This window comes from Squalius cephalus, assembly GCF_949319135.1.
Source record: "Squalius cephalus genome assembly, chromosome: 17".
NCBI classification, from domain to species: Eukaryota; Metazoa; Chordata; class Actinopteri; order Cypriniformes; family Leuciscidae; genus Squalius; species Squalius cephalus.
In genome coordinates, this window is record NC_137138.1 from 12,248,324 (window position 1) to 12,265,296 (window position 16,973).

Genomic DNA, 16,973 nt, shown 5'->3' on the forward strand with positions numbered 1-16,973 from the left:
AGACTGGTTTTTTTTTTTGTCTCGCTCCCACCCACTCCTTCTAGGTTATATTCCACACAAACTAGCTCCCGCTTAAAATTCACTCTGCTCACCCGCTATCTGCTTTAAATGATTTAATTCCCGACCCGCTAAATCCCACTAATCTTACATTTAAATTTCCCCTAAAGAAAGAGAGAGTGATTGGGGATAACAAATATAAAATGTTGGCTGTACAAGAATTATATTTATTATGATTCTGTCAACCCAGTAAAAAATACCATTATCTCTATGTAAACTACAAAAACGCAAATTTGTGAAAACAATGACGTCATACCGCATGCGTATTACGTGCTCTGTCTATAGACAATGTGACATCACCAACTACTGACTTGGCATGCTAGTGCAGTTTGTCTGAATCTACCAAGAAAATTGCAGTCGGTGCATCTCTAGACAAATCTCTTATTGTTGAGCCCTGTAAGAGTTTCAAACAACATGAGGGTAAGCAAATAACAATTTTAGTTTGTTGGGTGAGCTATTCCCATAATAAAGGTTTCTTTATGTAAAGTCATCACAATAAATTGTGGTGTAGTTCCTGAAATTCTCATGTAAGCAGCTCAAACTGTCAACGAAATCTCTTGGAGGGTTACTGGGCGGAGCCTGCGGATGTTTGGATGTCAGGTGGAAGCTGATTGGACCGTCCGAGGAGCAGCAGTACCACGGATGCTCTTGCTTGACGAGTGGCAGACGGGCTGGATTATTTCAGTGTCTGACCCTTCGGATTGGCACTAGGATTATCACTGTTTAGTCAGTGAGACACCATTGAGATTACAGCACGGGTTAGCGGTCAGCCCGCTACCCTCAGGCTCTTGGCTTCAGATGTTGTGATTATATTTTCACTCCTCACATCAAACCATCTCACAACTCAGAGCTTAATCCCCTCGGACCAAATCCGCAGGCAATCTGCTGGATGAATAAAGACACTTGGACGTCGTCTGTCTAGTATCGGTTGCTCTTGTCTTGATACGTGGCCATGTGCGCCGCGTTTGGCTGGATTGTGTGTAGAGTTGTAAATGGATATTCTTTTTTAGATTTTTCCAAATTGCCATGATGCCAATCTCTTTCATTAATTTATTTTATATAATTGTATTTGTTTTGAGAGAGAGAGAGAGAGAGAGAGAGAGAGTTTGTTTTCATGAATTTAAAAACCCAGTCTTATCTGAACATTTCACATTGATGGCATGAGCTTCAAATCTCTGCTTGTGTTAGTCTGAGAGAAATGACTCATTTTCCGTCTCAATACAGAAAGTGTGCGCACATTTATGAATGAATTTATGAATTATTTTTTAATTTATGAATGGCATGTAATTTTATTTATGGCAGTAGGTTTGTCACAATAATAAAAATCAGTTGTTGATACCAATATTAGTCAAACTTCACTATTCAATATAAATTTTGATTAAAAAAAAGTAGTTAAAAAAGGTAATTAATTATAATTGTCTTGTTTTATTTTATTGTACGAATTAAATGTTAAAATGTTAAAAATGTAATTAAAACAATTGCATCATAATCTTCAAGTTTCCTCGAGTAAAAAAAAAGTTAATTCCAATGTGAACGATGTGATAAATGTATGATATTATAGATGCAAATGTTAATGTAGTTGCTGAGTTTAATGATGAATTCTCCATTTCTTTCTGTCATCTACAGGAGATCATTGTGCGAATGAGTGAGTGATGCAGGTTTCGTTTCTTCAGGTAAGTCTCTTCACTCCACCTCCATCAGAACAGCCCGTACCAAACTTGAAGAATTAATATGATTCTTGACAAGCGCAACAGTCCCCATGCGGACGATCCCTGCCAAAACGTCTCTATAGTGCCGTTAACGTGTGAATTTGTGAAGTAGTGCTCATTTATTAGACTGAAACATGTCATAGATTGATTTTGGCTTGTGTGTATTCTGTTTCAGGGCAGTATGGGTGTGTATCCCCTGCTCCTGCTACTCCATGTGGCCTTTGTGGCCCTCAGCACGGCCCAGACAATCCCTGACCCTTCAGGTAAGGCAATTTTATGACACACAAAAAGCTTTGAAAAAGTTACGCAATCGCATTTCCTCCATTAGATAAACAAACTAGTTATCCTTTGAAAGGCCTCGGTATTTTTTTGGTGATGATGCATTTCCTGCAGAGTTGCTTTTACCCCAGATTGATCTTGGCTTGTGAGTTAAAACTTCCTGTAAGTTATTATGTAATCTTAATAAATTGAGATAAATTGTATTTAATCTGGAATATTCTATATCAGTTATTGAAATAGGAAATTAAATACAAGTCTACTTTAAAGTATGTGAAGTTGAACTTTTGTAATCCATCAACAAAAACCAACAACACAAAAAAAAAATGTAAAAAATTTGAGGCCCAGAAAATTACTCAGGAATTGCCTGGAGGATAGAGCATTTTCACACACACCTAATTTTGTTTTGTGAGATACTCGATGTTCAGTGTTAACGTTGAGATCCCAGACTTCAGTTGAACATAGAGTTTTGGGGTCGGTAAGATTTTTAAAATGGAAGAAGTTCATTATGCTCACCAAGACGGCATTTATTTGATCACAAATACTGTTTAAAACACAATGTTGTTTTGCTTATTTTTTGTTGAAACCATGATAATGTATTATTTTTATTTTCAGTATTCTTTGATTAATATAACTTTTCTTTTGCAACATTATGAATGTCTTTACTGTCACTTTTGGTCAATTTAATGCATTCTTGCCGAATAAAAGTATGAATTTCTTTCAAATAAAATCTTACTAACCTCAAACCTTTGAACGGAAATGTACAATTTAGCATTAATGGTCTATGAAAGTCTGTTACATATGTATTTAATATATATATTATTGCATCTGTTTTTAAAGCTTTAAAATCTCTCTTTCTCAGGTGCAGTCTTGACCACCAAACCTACAGCCCCTCCTCCCACGTCACCCTTCATCGCAGTCACCCAGGCGCCCCCATCAGCCACCCCATCTATGACACCGTCCCCTGAACTTGTTGGAACAACAGTATTCAAAGACTCTGATGTTATGGTGACGCCGGAGATTCCCACAGCCCCTCCTGTCGCCCCCCCTCCAACTGCGCTCGTCCCCACCGAAACACCACCTGCCCCATCAACCCCATCTGCCGCGTCCCCATCCCTCACCTCCATCGAGACTACGGTTTTGTCTACATCAGAGATCCCTACACCTGATCTGACATCCACTCAGTCCTCTTCTAGTCCCAAAACAAACACTTCATTTACCCCTGCGGATGCCACCACAACTGGCGACAGCGACGTTCCAGGTACCATTTCTAAGAAAATCGATCTGTTCTTATTCCAACTGTTAGTAAAGAACTGCGTTTGCTCTTTTCAGTTATTTAGTCATTCTCTAATCTATCTCTGTTGTTTTTCTTATGTAATGAAGATAATGGGCAAGGTAAGGTCCATTTTATTTGTCACTTTGCTTGCATAATGAAGCCTTTTCTATAGTTTATTAGTAACCATTTATTACACAACCTGTCAGGAGTTGCTTATACACTACCAGTCAATAGTTTGGACACAATCGACAAGTGGTCAACCGAAATGGGTTTTTAAATAGCTATTGTCCAAATCTTAAGGAGCAAAGTGGCCGATGCTCAGTATAAATCAAATAAATTGTCTATGACATCACACAATTAAATTTTAAATAAAACATGAACAATATTTCTGCGATTTTTATTTTTACATGATAAAAATAAAGAAAAAAAACAAAATCTTACTGACCCCAAAATTTTGAATGGTCTTATATTAGTATAATTACTAATATGTACTAAGTTTTGAAGGTATAGTTCACCCAAAAACTTAACTCACCTTTAAGTTGTTCCAAACCTGTATGGATTTCTTTCTTCTGCTGAACTGTATACTATGGAAGTCAATGGCTACCGAAAAATGTTTGGTTACTCACATTCTTCCAAATATCGTCTTCTGTGTAAAAACATACAGGTTTGGAACAACTTGAGGATGAGTAAATGATGACAGAAATTGGGTGGCTAATGTTAAAAAAAAAAAAAAAAAAAAAGATTTGCAACTGCAATTCAATAGCTCTTTTTTGTCCTCTAAACTCAGATGACACAGCGATCATCGCGGTGATGGTTGCCCTGTCCTCTCTGCTGGTCATTGTCTTTATCATCATTGTCCTGTACATGCTCAGGTAAGTCCCAATATTCAGAAACTTTCAGATGTTCATGTAGTACAAAAAGTGCACATAGCATAGATTCCAGCTCAAAAAACAACATAAAGACAAAGTTACAAGCAGTTAGAGCATAGAAGATAATAGAACAGATGAGAAAAAGTGTTCAGAAAGCTCCATTCATTAGGAAACCCACAATGTCAGCAGGGGGCCATGGGGCTGAATGTCCAGTTACCATGGTAATGATTGGCTTTTTGTTTCGCTCCGTTGTGGCAGGTTTAAGAAGTACAAGCAGGCAGGGAGCCACTCCAATTCCTTCCGCCTGACCAATGGCAGAGCTGACGACACAGGTAGGAATAAGAGTGTGTGTGTGTGTTTCTGTGACTGTTCTTGGGAATGTTTGTCCTTTAAAGCAGCAAATATATTAAGGTTAACAGTAAAGTACGTTGTTTGGTTTGTAAGTTGGATGCACTACTTGTGTCATCTTTTCATTTCCATCTTGATTGAGTGATTTGATTGAAACACATTTGACCTTGAATTGTACTGTGTTGCCCCCTATTGGTTGTCCTGTACACAACATGGATAAAGGACAAACTGCAAGTCATTCTTAAAAAATTTTATTGAAAAAAAAAAAACTCTTCTTTTTTTGTGGTTAACACATATATTTATGTTTCTTTCTCCTCCCCATGTTGCTTTCCTGCTCCTTACACTTCCTTTCTCACAGAACTTCAGAGTGTGCCACTATTGGCTCGTTCTCCTAGCACCAACAGGAAGTACCCGCCCCTTCTTGTCGACAAGCTTGAGGAGGAGATGAACCGAAGAATGGCCGATGACAATAAACTCTTCCGGGAAGAGTTCAACGTAGGTGCACAAACACACGTACACACACCTCTGATTCAGTAATTGACCTGATTGGACATTTCACCATCTTTGGAATGACCAAAAAAAAAAAGGCATCTAATGCTGCGTTCATTTGCTATCGGAATTATCGTAAATATGAGTTTCCTAGTTAAAAATTAGACATGAACTATTTACCACTGGAAAGCTTAGGGATCATTTTGAAAAATGGTTGTCATGAATGGGACACCAAATAGCATTTTGGCTTTAATAAGATTATCCCAATACATAGACAAGAATAAACCTGGTATCCTCCATTATTCCTGTTCTTTCCGAATGTGACGATCTTGTAATCACGACTTCAGAAGTGGGCAGTAGGAAATTTCTGATAACACATGAAGGCAGCATTAAATACATCAAATTTCCCAAAAAGAGTGCACTTTAGGCAGATACATTTGTGCCGTTGGTGTATGATGATGATGGGGATGATGATGAAGACTTTTATTGTCTGACTAAATCTGAATTTTTTCTTTCATAACGTTATGTTCATTCACAAATATTACCCATACTCAGACCCTTACAATGTTTATTCACAGATATTGCCACATAAAACACAAGACCTTAACAATCACATTGGATAAAGTACAAAATTCCATATTAGACAGTGTATACACACACACACAATTCCAGTTTGTGTAGATTTGATTTTTTATGTACCATATTCAGTTCCAATACAGCTTGAAGCACAAAAGAGTGTTTTAATCTAACTTGATTATATTCCTGTACCGCTGGTTAGATGGTCCCTGTCAATGCTTTCGCCCTACTTGAACTGTGTGATTGGTTTCTTTTTTCTGCAGGCATTGCCTGTATGTCCCATTCAAGCCTCATGTGATGCTGCCTCGAAGGAGGAGAATAAAGAGAAGAACAGATATGTCAACATCCTGCCCTGTAAGGCTTTCCCACAACTTATCTCTAAACCAGAGCTGATAATAAAGCATGCTTTTACCAGAACTGCAAGGCCCTTCAAAGGAGTTCCTTATGTGAAAATGGCTGTACTAAATGAAACATTAATGCTATGAGCCTTATAATCTCCTTTCTTAATTTGTTTCTCATTTTTATCTCAGATGATCATTCCAGGGTGCATTTGACCTCTCTGGAGGGTGTTCCTGACTCAGACTACATCAACGCTTCCTACATTAATGTAAGACCACAAGCGCTAGCCTACTCATGAGAGGGAGTGCGCTGTTACTTAAATTTTTAGCCTACGAGTGTTTTCATGTTACTGCAGATTTTGAAACTTAATACTATTTTGTCTAAATGAATAAAATCCCTAAAACATAAAATCATTTTAAATCGTTTTAAATGCTACAAGTAAATTTAGGCAGTTTTATTATAATATTATTTATATAGTATTATAGTATTTATTTATATTTTGAATTATCTTTTCATTTCAATTTTAGTTTTAGTTGCTCATTACAATTGCTCATTTTTGTATTTGTTTAGCTTCAATTTATTTTAATTTCAGTCTTAGTTTTAGTAATTTTAGAACTTAAACTTATTTCATTTAGTTGCCAAGGCATACATTTTTTTTATCTAATATTTATATTTTATTTTATTCTAATTATAGGGATGCACAATATATCAGCCACCATATCGGTATCGGACGATATATGTTCATTTTTTATTCATTTTTTTAAATTATTTATAAAATTAGGCCGATATATATATATATATATATATATATATATATATATATATATATATATATATATATATAATATTAGTGGTGGGCCGTTATCGGCGTTAACGCGCTGCGTTAACGCGAGACTCTTATCGCGCGATAAAAAAAATATCGCCGTTAATCTATTCTCCAAGTTGGGTTGGGAGCGTTGGGAGCTGGCTCAAGCTACACAAGCTATGATGACGCAATCTACCCGCGGCCGCGAGGAACACCCGGCTGCAACGCATCATATTCGTCGTCATCTTAAGTAAACACGGCTGAAAGTGAAAGCTGGTGTAAAAGATCGGTGCAACAAACCATTATTTGGACTTGGTTTGTATTTAAGCCGTCCGACTTAGACTGTGTGGTGTAACAGTTCGGTAAGTAAACACACGACTAATCCGTTCTACCACCTCAAATTCAAAACGAAACATATCACTGAAAACCAGCGCGCGCGTATTATTCCCAATATATCTTAGTGGTGTAGCACATAATCTCTTTTTATTAAAAGCGCCCGATTTTAAGAATCGTTGTTGTGTTTCTTTTTAACTGAAAAGACATCAGTTAGACAATATTCTAATTTTAAATTTGGGGTTTCATAAGCTCCAAGCCATAATAAACATTAGACCTACTTAAGTCTCTGCAGCTAGTGTACTTAAATTTTATTTATCTGCAAAATGATGTTGTATACTTACAGTTTTGCACAATATATGTTCTCAAAACTACATACACCCTTTCAAAAAAAAAAAAAAAAAAGGGTCTGTGTAACCTGTTCTGAAATGGTTTTATTATAATATCGTTATCGCAATGAGGCTGCAATGTATATCACAATATGGATTTTAGGCCATATCGCCCATCCCTAATTGATAGCCTATAGTAGTTGATAATAACATAGGCCTACCTAATGTTGCCTACGGACGGTAACAGTACAGTAGTAACCTTTTACAGTCTATGAGTAGAACAGCTTTCTCAAGCAGTTTGTGATGCATTTTGGAAACAGGAGATGAGCACCTGGTCTAATGCGCCACCTGGCTTGACAAACCCGTTCTCAAAGACTTACTTTTATAGTCATTATTTGGGTAGCACACATACTCTGAATGCCTTCGGCAGAATTCAAATGAGCCATTTTAATCTAGATTAATCTAGATTAATTTCAAAATTAATCTAGATTAATCTAGATTAAAAAAATTAATCTATGCCCACCTCTAATATATATATATATATATATATATATATATATATATATATATATATATATATATCAAAGCTTATAAATTATGGATTGTTTCCTTCAGCTGAGACACTTCAGATGCACACTGTTCACTATGATGTTTTTGAATTGCTTGAAATATGATTGGAATCACTTCAAAAAAGGAAAATACAGTTAAGTGCAACATGTCCAGCGCTTGTCTGTCATTTAGGCTACATAAAATTATAATGAAAACATAATTGTTTGCTTGGGACAAGGCTTTTAATAGTGAGACTTTTTTTTGTAATCAGGCTCTTAAAAATGATATACAAATTCGGATTTAGATTTATCTGTTATCAACTTTCAAATATAAAGAATTGGTAACAGCCAAAATGTTTATATCAGTGCATCCATAACTAATTCCAATTTCTGAAAACCGTTTAGCTCATTTTAGTTTTGGTTAACAATAACAGCATTGAATTTATGCATCACAACATTATAATGTACATTATGAAAAATAGATTTTCATTTTGAGATTTGCTGAAGATTACAATTAACACTATTTTTAAGTCATTAGAGTTTTTAAAGATTAAATGAGTGTTGGATGAAAGGTAATCTAAATGTAAAAATATGGGAAATGAGCATGCATGTGTAAATCCTTAATAATAATCCTTTTTTTCCACACTTTTTTTTTCAGGGATACCAAGAGAAAAACAAATTCATAGCTGCACAAGGTAAAAAAAAAATCTCTTTCATAAATATCCAAATGCTTTACATAGCTTTTTGATTAATGATTATAAAAAAATAAACTTTCTTATTGCAGGACCAAAAGAGGAAACGGTCAATGACTTCTGGAGGATGATCTGGGAACAGAACACTGCCACCATCGTCATGGTAACCAATCTGAAAGAGAGGAAAGAGGTAAATGCCGCAAGAAATCTATTAGATGTAATCTAGTGTCAAAGAGGAGTAAGCTGATCTTTGATTTTACAGCCTCAGCTCTTATCGCGGTCTCACATAATGGATTTAGAGTGCAACTTTGAGGAAGATGGCCATTAATAAAGATGTATGATCACCGCAGTGATGATGATGATTATGATATACTGTGCTTCATATCCGCAGTGTAAATGTGCTCAGTACTGGCCAGACCAGGGATGCTGGACCTACGGAAATATCCGCGTGTCAGTGGAGGACATGATGATTCTGGTTGACTATACTATCCGCAAGTTCTGCATTCAGCAGGTAGGACCACAAGGGTTACAATCATTACCTCTATATTGGACAGGCTGATTACTTAAATTAATGGAACTGGCTAATTAAGCCAATTAAAAGAAGTGCTAGCTCCCAAAATATACCAACAGTCTTAACAGCTGTTAATGTGAGTTTTTGGTGATTGTTCAATTAGTGCCAGTTTTGATTTATTTATTTTTTTACCTTTTTCAAACGATGTACATTTATCACTACGTTGATAAAAAAAAATTGAAGAAAATTGGATAAGGCACATTTTCAGGGAGTCTTTGTCCACTTCCAAACCGATCTCTTGTGCGGTTCGACTAAAATATGAACGCAACACAAACCAAAGACATCTAAACGAACCAAAAAGAGGACGTGATGTTACAAGATATGACCCTGAAAAAGGAATGTGCAAGCATTTCTGATTCCTGAACCGGTGTTGCACATCATAGTTCAGTACAAGGGACTAAATGTATCGTTTTCTTTTTTGGCCTGGACCAAAAGAACCAAACTACAAGTGTAAACATCCTTAGACTATCACAGCAACTTTACTAGCAGCCAGTTAAGTCTGAATTAGTAAAAACAAAAAGAAATGGCCCAAATGCTTGGCGTGATGGTAGTGACAGTATTTAGGACAGTGATAAAAGTGTACACCAAAATGCCGTAGGAAAAATTGTAAAAGTTTTTGTAGATGTATTATAGAGGGAGAATTAAAAAGCTTTCAGCACTTCAAAATTAGGCACAGAAAACAAACACAATAAATGGTTTTAAGCTTTAATTGAATTATCCATTTATTTATTTGAGTATTTTATTGATTTTATCAGTGTTATTGTTTCTTTTTTTAAATCATCTAATGTTACAGATAAGTTCCCCCAATTCACAAAGCACCAATATATATATATATATATATATATCAGTGTTATTTTGGCCATGAGCCACCTTGCCCCCTAGATATCAGATTATAATATTTAAAAAGGCCTATTCCTGTAACCTATAAAGAGACAGCTGTTATTACAATAAATATTGTTGAGATTTATTTGGTGAATGATGAGATTGAAAAACTCTTTTGTGTGTTAAGGTGGGTGATGTGTCCGGTAAGAAGCCCCAGAGGCTGGTCACACAGTTTCACTTCACCAGCTGGCCTGATTTCGGGGTTCCTTTCACTCCCATTGGCATGCTGAAGTTCCTAAAAAAGGTCAAGAACTGCAACCCACAGTATGCTGGACCCATAGTGGTTCACTGCAGGTAAGGAGCTTCACTATCTTAAAAGCTTAAGGTCAGTAAGATTTTTTTTAAAGAATTTAATAGTTCTATTCTGCAAGGACATTATAAATTGATAATAATGAGAAATGATTCTTGAGCAGCAAATCCACCTATTAAAAGGATCATGTGACACTGAAGACTGGAGTAATGATGCTGAAAATTCAGCTTTGGCATCACAGAAATAAATTATATTTTAAAATATATTAAAATAGAAAACGGTTATTTTAAATTGTAATAATATTTCACAATATTACTCTATTTTTTTATCAAATAAATGTAGCCTTGGTGAGCATAAGAGACTTCTTTCAAAAACATTTTAAAATCTTACTGACCCCCAAATTTCGGGTTTTTGTGCGTGTTTTTTGTTGTTGAAGGTATGATTTCCTTTCATTAACTGATTCTAAATTGTTCATCTCAGTGCGGGTGTGGGCAGAACGGGGACCTTCATTGTGATAGACGCTATGCTGGACATGATGGGTGCAGAAAGAAAGGTCGACGTCTTCGGGTTTGTCACACGGATCAGAGCCCAGCGCTGTCAGATGGTCCAGACAGATGTGAGCTCATAAAAAAAAAAAAAAAAAAAACCCCAATAAAGTTACCTCAAGAAATGTATCACGAAACGAATCTCCCACCCTCTTCTTCTCCCTTCAGATGCAGTACGTGTTTATATTCCAAGCTTTGCTAGAGCACTACCTGTACGGGGACACAGAGTTAGAGGTGACGTCTCTGGAGTCTCACCTGTCTAAACTCTACGCTCCTTTACCTGGAGCTGGCTGTGGAGGCCTGGAGGCGGAGTTTAAGGTGGCACAAACTGTTTTTTTTTTCTGTATTTATTTCTTTTGTTCTGCATGTTTAGGAAACATATTGTTCTGGTACCATTTTGAAATGTTTAAATTTATTATTATATCTCTCCTTCTCTCTTTTAGAAGCTTACCTCCATTAAAATCCAGAATGACAAGATGAGAACAGGGAACCTGCCTGCCAACATGAAGAAAAATCGTGTTTTGCAAATCATTCCATGTGAGTTGTGTATCCATGTTTAATAACCAGACTGTGATTTGGGAAAATAACTTCGAAAATACACTACCGTTCATAAGTTAATTCATAAATGAATACTTTAATGCAGCAAGGATGCATTAAAATCAAAAGTGACAGTAAAGACATTTTATAATGTTTTTATATTTTATAATAACTTTCTATTTTTCAAAGAACCATTAAAAAAGTGTATCGCCTCTTCCACAAAAATATTAAGCTGCACAGCTGTTTTCAACATTGATAATAAATCAGAATTGTTTCTTGAACAGCAAAAAAATTCTGAATGATCATGTGACACTGAAGACTGAAGTAATGATGCTGAAAATTCAGCTTTGCATCACAGGAATAAATTACATTTTAAAATATATTAAAATAGAAAACAGTTATTTTAAATGGTAATAATATTTTACACTATTATAGTGTAATAATAGTGTAAGAGACTAGCATAAGAGACTCATTTCAAAACATTAAAAAAGTATTACTGACCCTAAACATTTTAATGGTAGTGTAGTTGTTTCTAACATGCTCTCTGCTGGGAAAAAACACCTCGGAGTTTCCTAGTTTATACTTCTTTATATTATCCAATTATATCATACTTAATCTTTATACTTTTATCCTTTTGCATGTTATACATTTGCCAGCTGCTTTTATCTAAACCGACTTGCAGTGAATTTGAGGTGTCCATTTATCAGTATGTGCATTCCTGTGTTTGTTTCTGAACCTTTGCTGTTTCTTCTAGATGAGTTTAACAGAGTGATCATCCCTGTAAAACGAGGGGAGGAGAACACAGACTACATCAACGCTTCTTTTATAGATGTGAGTAAAACCCGTCTGACTTCAGCCAGCATTTACTCCCAACTAACCGAAATACCGCTCAGTGAACCCTGGAGGTAATGCTACAATATTCTACGCTCTATTGAGAGACCACACAGTCTGCTTTTTTTTTCTTTTTGGGTGTGGTTTAGAAACATTTTTTAGTCATGAAGTTATTTGGATGCCCATACTGAGATAAGCCGCCTGGGAAGGTGGCCATCGCTCTGTTCCAAGGCCTAGAGACTTATTATAAATAAATGTATTTTAACTCTACACTGAAAAGTATCCGTAATAAAAACTTTATTGAAATCTGAGAGTCCTGAATTGCTACCAATGTAGACTTTTCCAAATCAATCACTTATGAAGTCCCATGATTAGGAAGACAGCAGCCTAAGTAGGGAGTAGGGAGCAAGACAATTCAGTATGTTTTGAGACAGACCTCAAAAGTCCGTCCCTCCATAGCAGATCTGCAGTGCGAGTGGGACAGCTTTGTTCTGGCTGAAAGCCCTTTCACTTCCTCTTTCTTTTGTTGGAATGAAACACTCGATCAAGGTAATCAACAGAGGAACATATCACCAGGGCTGCTACATTGGAAACCCAAGTTGCATTGCAATCTGGAAGATAGCTATACTAATAAACAAAAGCCTGTTTTGTCTTAAGTATTGTGCCTTCTTGCTGTATGTGTCCTTGAATAAATGAATATGAATAAATCTGCTTGGTACCACCCAAAGAGTGCTGGAGATCTAAAATATGCAGTGGTGTGGTGTATGAATGCTTTTAAAGTACTGTTAATACAATAATCATATAAACAATTGCAATATATAAACAATATAAATACAATATACAATATAAAATACAATACAAATACAATATAGACATCCATAATTACAGTTGGAAAAATGCCCACATGTATACAAGTGCATGAAGTAGACATACTTTGTGTGTGAATGCAGGGTTATCGGCAAAAGGACTCGTACATGGCATGTCAGGGGCCCCTGCAGCACACCATCGAGGACTTCTGGAGAATGATCTGGGAGTGGAGGAGCTGCTCTATTGTTATGCTGACCGAGTTGGAGGAGAGAGGACAGGTAAGATCACCTGCTTCCTGACTTTCTGTTTGCAGAATCTGTGATCATGCTTGCTTTGTGTCTTTTTGTGGTTAAAGATCTGTGCCTGGTTACATAAAGCATCTTAAATGTGACACTTAAAGGGATGGTTCGGAGTAAAATCAACCTAGGGTCCTTTGCACCATGACCTCGAGCCAAACACCCCCCCCAGAAGCATTTTTTCCCTTGGTTGAACATTATTAAAGTTAGAGCTTATTTAGAGAAATCAGCCGGATGGCTTAGTGCAGGCGCTAATGGATCCTATGATGTATCTTGTAAATTACCCTACTAATAATGCCCAGAATGGTACCAAACTTATACAGTAGTACAAATAGGTTCTGTACTCATAAAACGAGGCATTGGAAAGTTTGTAAGTACATCAGGAGTTTATTTAAATAACACTTGCCTGACGGCTCATGCTACTGCTAACCCGGACGTCGAAGTCACTTCAGTGGTTTGGGAAAAGCACGTAAAAGTCCTGGCAGAAAGCGATGCATAAGGATGTAGTGTAACGACACCCAGTTTCAGGAATGCACTAATATTTTGTTGGTAGTGCCAGTTTGCAACAATTATTAGTTAACACTAAGTTGTTAACACTTCGGAAAAAATAATAATTTGTCATTACACTACATCCTTATAATTCGCTTTCTGCCAGGACTTTTACGTGCTTTTCCCATTCACTAAATTTTTTTATATATAAACCTATAGCCTATATTACATTATCATATATTCTGCCATATAACAGTATAAAAAACATATTAGAGCACAATTTACTTGCCTCAAACAACACTTTTGGTATTATTATAATTAGTATTGTTATAATTATTGTTGTTGTTACATTTAATTTATTGACACACTTTAATATGTGAATTATATTATCAGAAAACTAAACACATTTAGCGTTGTCAGGCTTTTATTTTGTGCGTAATGGATCATGGCTGCTTTAAATTTGACATGCCACAAGATGGCACTGTTTTCGACACTCGATGCTTCAAATCTTTTCCCGAAACAGAGAAAAGCTGTAAAAAGTATTTAGAGGCTTCGTTTCTCCATCCCTACTCCTATTATGCCTTTTTGCAAATGTTTCAATTATGTATAGACGTTTTAGAGAGCGTTTACTCATTTTGTGCCTGGTTTTAAACATTAACTATCTGTAATGTCATTTTTTGTGTGTGGAAAAAGCGTCAATTAAACAAACCTAAACTAGCCAATCAGATTTTTTTTTCATTCAACCCCCACCCATGCACGCCCATGCACACTTTTGACTTTACACACACAAACACACACCTTTATTTTTTCCCGTTCTCTCTTGCTTTCTCAGTATGATAGCGGTACGTTTTTACAGAGAACAACGTAACATGGATAAGGAAAACAAAAAAGAAAACCAAGTATGAAAGAGAAGGACCAGATGACACGTAAACTCAAAGAGATAGTTCAAATAAATATGTTTTAAATATTCTCTCATCATTTCTGTCCATTCATCAAAAGACATAAAAGAAAATCCATATGATTCAGGCTGTTTCAGAAGAGCTTTTTGATGCGCTGCAGCCCTGAACACTTAAGGTCCTGCAACACTCTTAAGTTTAAGGGAAACCTAAGGGCGATCCGAAGGGAAATTTACACTTTAACCGGACATTGGGATAGTAACAGAAACATATTGCTAGAAAAAACATATTCGAACCCACCTGGTGGGGCATTAAAACAGAAAAAATAATCTGTCTTTTTTCCCCACTATCTGCAGGAGAAGTGTGCTCAGTATTGGTCTAGTGATGGTGTGATGGTTTGTGGGGACATGTCCATTGAGCTGAAGAGGGAGGAGGAAAGTGAAAGCTACACTGTCAGGGACCTTCTCGTCACCAATAACAGAGTGAGTTCACTTCAGAGGATCTCTTGGAACAAAAAAATGATTTGTGATATACGTATGTGTTTTAATTTTATCTCTGTATTTTAATGTTTGCCGTTTTCTTTCTCTCCGCAGGAAAATAAGTCTCGCGCTGTGAGGCAGTTTCATTTCCACGGCTGGCCAGAGGTGGGCATCCCCTCCGACGGGAAGGGCATGATCAACATCATCGCCGCAGTTCAGAAACAGCAGCAGCAGTCTGGAAACCACCCAATCACTGTGCACTGCAGGTAAGCCACACTTCTCTTCTGGCCAATCAGAAGCATTGCACTTTATTTTGTATTGCTTGTATTAATATACTTGTATTTTCATATATATTCAGATTGTACTTTGGTGGCTTTTTGAGAGGAATATTCTACATTCCACTTGCAAAACCTATTTTTACTCTTGTTTGCTGCTTTGTGTGTGTTAATTTTGGACTGCTGTATTGTAAACTACCCTTCAAAATTTGGGGGTCAGTAATTTAAAAAAAAAGAAGTATCAGTATATGCTCACCAAGGTTGCATTTATGTGGTCAAAATACAGTAGAAAGCGTAATATTGTGAAATATTAATACATTATATTTTTACAATTTAAATTTATTTCTATTTTAGTATATTTTTAAATGTAATTTATTCATGTGAAGGCAAAGCTGAATTGTCATCAGTCATTACTCATGTGTCTCACATTGACTTCAAAAATCAAGTTATTATGCCTATTTTGGTGCTTAATAAATTATCAGTGGATCAATCATAATTCATTTTTGTCAGGATTCTTTGATGAATAGAAAGTTCAAAAGAACAGTGTTTATTTCAAATGGAAATCCTTTGTATCATTATAAATGTCTTTTACTGACACTTTTGAATTTAATGCAGCCTTGCTGAATAAAAGTATTCATTTCTTTATCTTTCTTTCTTTCTAATGGTAATCTATATTTAACTTGAAAAAACATCTGTGTGTGGCCCTCCAAAAGGGAACTCATAAAACACAAACAGGAAATAATGCATGATTTGTGGTTGTTACAGCTGTACACTACTCGGCTTATTACATAAATAGTTATTCAACCTAACCATAATTTTTCTAGCGTGGATACAGGACCTTTTGGTTAGACACGAATGCCAAGTTTAACAGGTCTCGCTGGTTTGGCAGCTCAAGTAAGGTTTAGTGGTTTTGTAATGCTGGAAGGCATCCATGGGCGCTTGGTATGACTTAACAAAAACCTGTCCAAAGCGCTGGGTAATGATGAAACAGAGATGGAGAGACTGCTGTGTCCAGTGGGATTTCAGGGTCAGGCAATTAAGGAAAGGAAAGGAAAGTAAGAAAGGGACTCATTGATGTCCACAGAGCTGTGTGTAATTGATTTTTGTGTGTTAACAGTGCCGGCGCAGGGCGCACAGGGACATTCTGTGCTCTGAGCACGGTCCTGGAGCGGGTGAAGGCCGAGGGCATTCTGGACGTTTTTCAGACAGTGAAGAGTTTAAGACTACAGAGACCGCACATGGTGCAGACACTGGTGAGAAAACACACCGTTCACGCTGCAGGTGTTGACCTGCTGAATTTAACTGGAACAAATTATTGTTTTTGTTATAAATATTTTTTATTAAGATCGAGCAGAAGCCTCAGCCAACCGTTTGCGTCACCAATGGACTGCAAGCTGACTATTGGTCTAATATTACAGCACCTAATTAATATTCATGGTCTATGCTGATGTTTTTTTTAGATAGTTCCT

The 16,973-nt window shown here is 36.4% G+C and overlaps 1 protein-coding gene across 2 annotated transcripts in view; it reads left to right on the forward strand.

The window, feature by feature from the left end:
• Nucleotides 1–16,973, forward strand: part of ptpra (protein tyrosine phosphatase receptor type A) — a 32,980-nt gene that overhangs the window by 13,321 nt on the left and 2,686 nt on the right. Inside the window, exons 2-22 of one of the 2 annotated variants that reach the window (XM_079898675.1) lie at nt 1,684–1,730; nt 1,942–2,029; nt 2,905–3,303; nt 3,426–3,437; nt 4,106–4,190; nt 4,446–4,519; nt 4,894–5,030; nt 5,864–5,954; nt 6,131–6,207; nt 8,613–8,649; nt 8,739–8,836; nt 9,038–9,157; nt 10,227–10,393; nt 10,830–10,965; nt 11,063–11,212; nt 11,338–11,431; nt 12,186–12,262; nt 13,213–13,347; nt 15,107–15,232; nt 15,344–15,495; nt 16,622–16,757. In XM_079898675.1, coding sequence (XP_079754801.1) covers nt 1,710–1,730; nt 1,942–2,029; nt 2,905–3,303; nt 3,426–3,437; nt 4,106–4,190; nt 4,446–4,519; nt 4,894–5,030; nt 5,864–5,954; nt 6,131–6,207; nt 8,613–8,649; nt 8,739–8,836; nt 9,038–9,157; nt 10,227–10,393; nt 10,830–10,965; nt 11,063–11,212; nt 11,338–11,431; nt 12,186–12,262; nt 13,213–13,347; nt 15,107–15,232; nt 15,344–15,495; nt 16,622–16,757 — 2,412 coding nt within the window. In that variant the 5' untranslated portion in view covers nt 1,684–1,709. The remainder of the gene's footprint in view (nt 1–1,683; nt 1,731–1,941; nt 2,030–2,904; nt 3,304–3,425; nt 3,438–4,105; nt 4,191–4,445; nt 4,520–4,893; nt 5,031–5,863; nt 5,955–6,130; nt 6,208–8,612; nt 8,650–8,738; nt 8,837–9,037; nt 9,158–10,226; nt 10,394–10,829; nt 10,966–11,062; nt 11,213–11,337; nt 11,432–12,185; nt 12,263–13,212; nt 13,348–15,106; nt 15,233–15,343; nt 15,496–16,621; nt 16,758–16,973) is intronic. The other variant, XM_079898676.1, reaches the window with a different exon arrangement.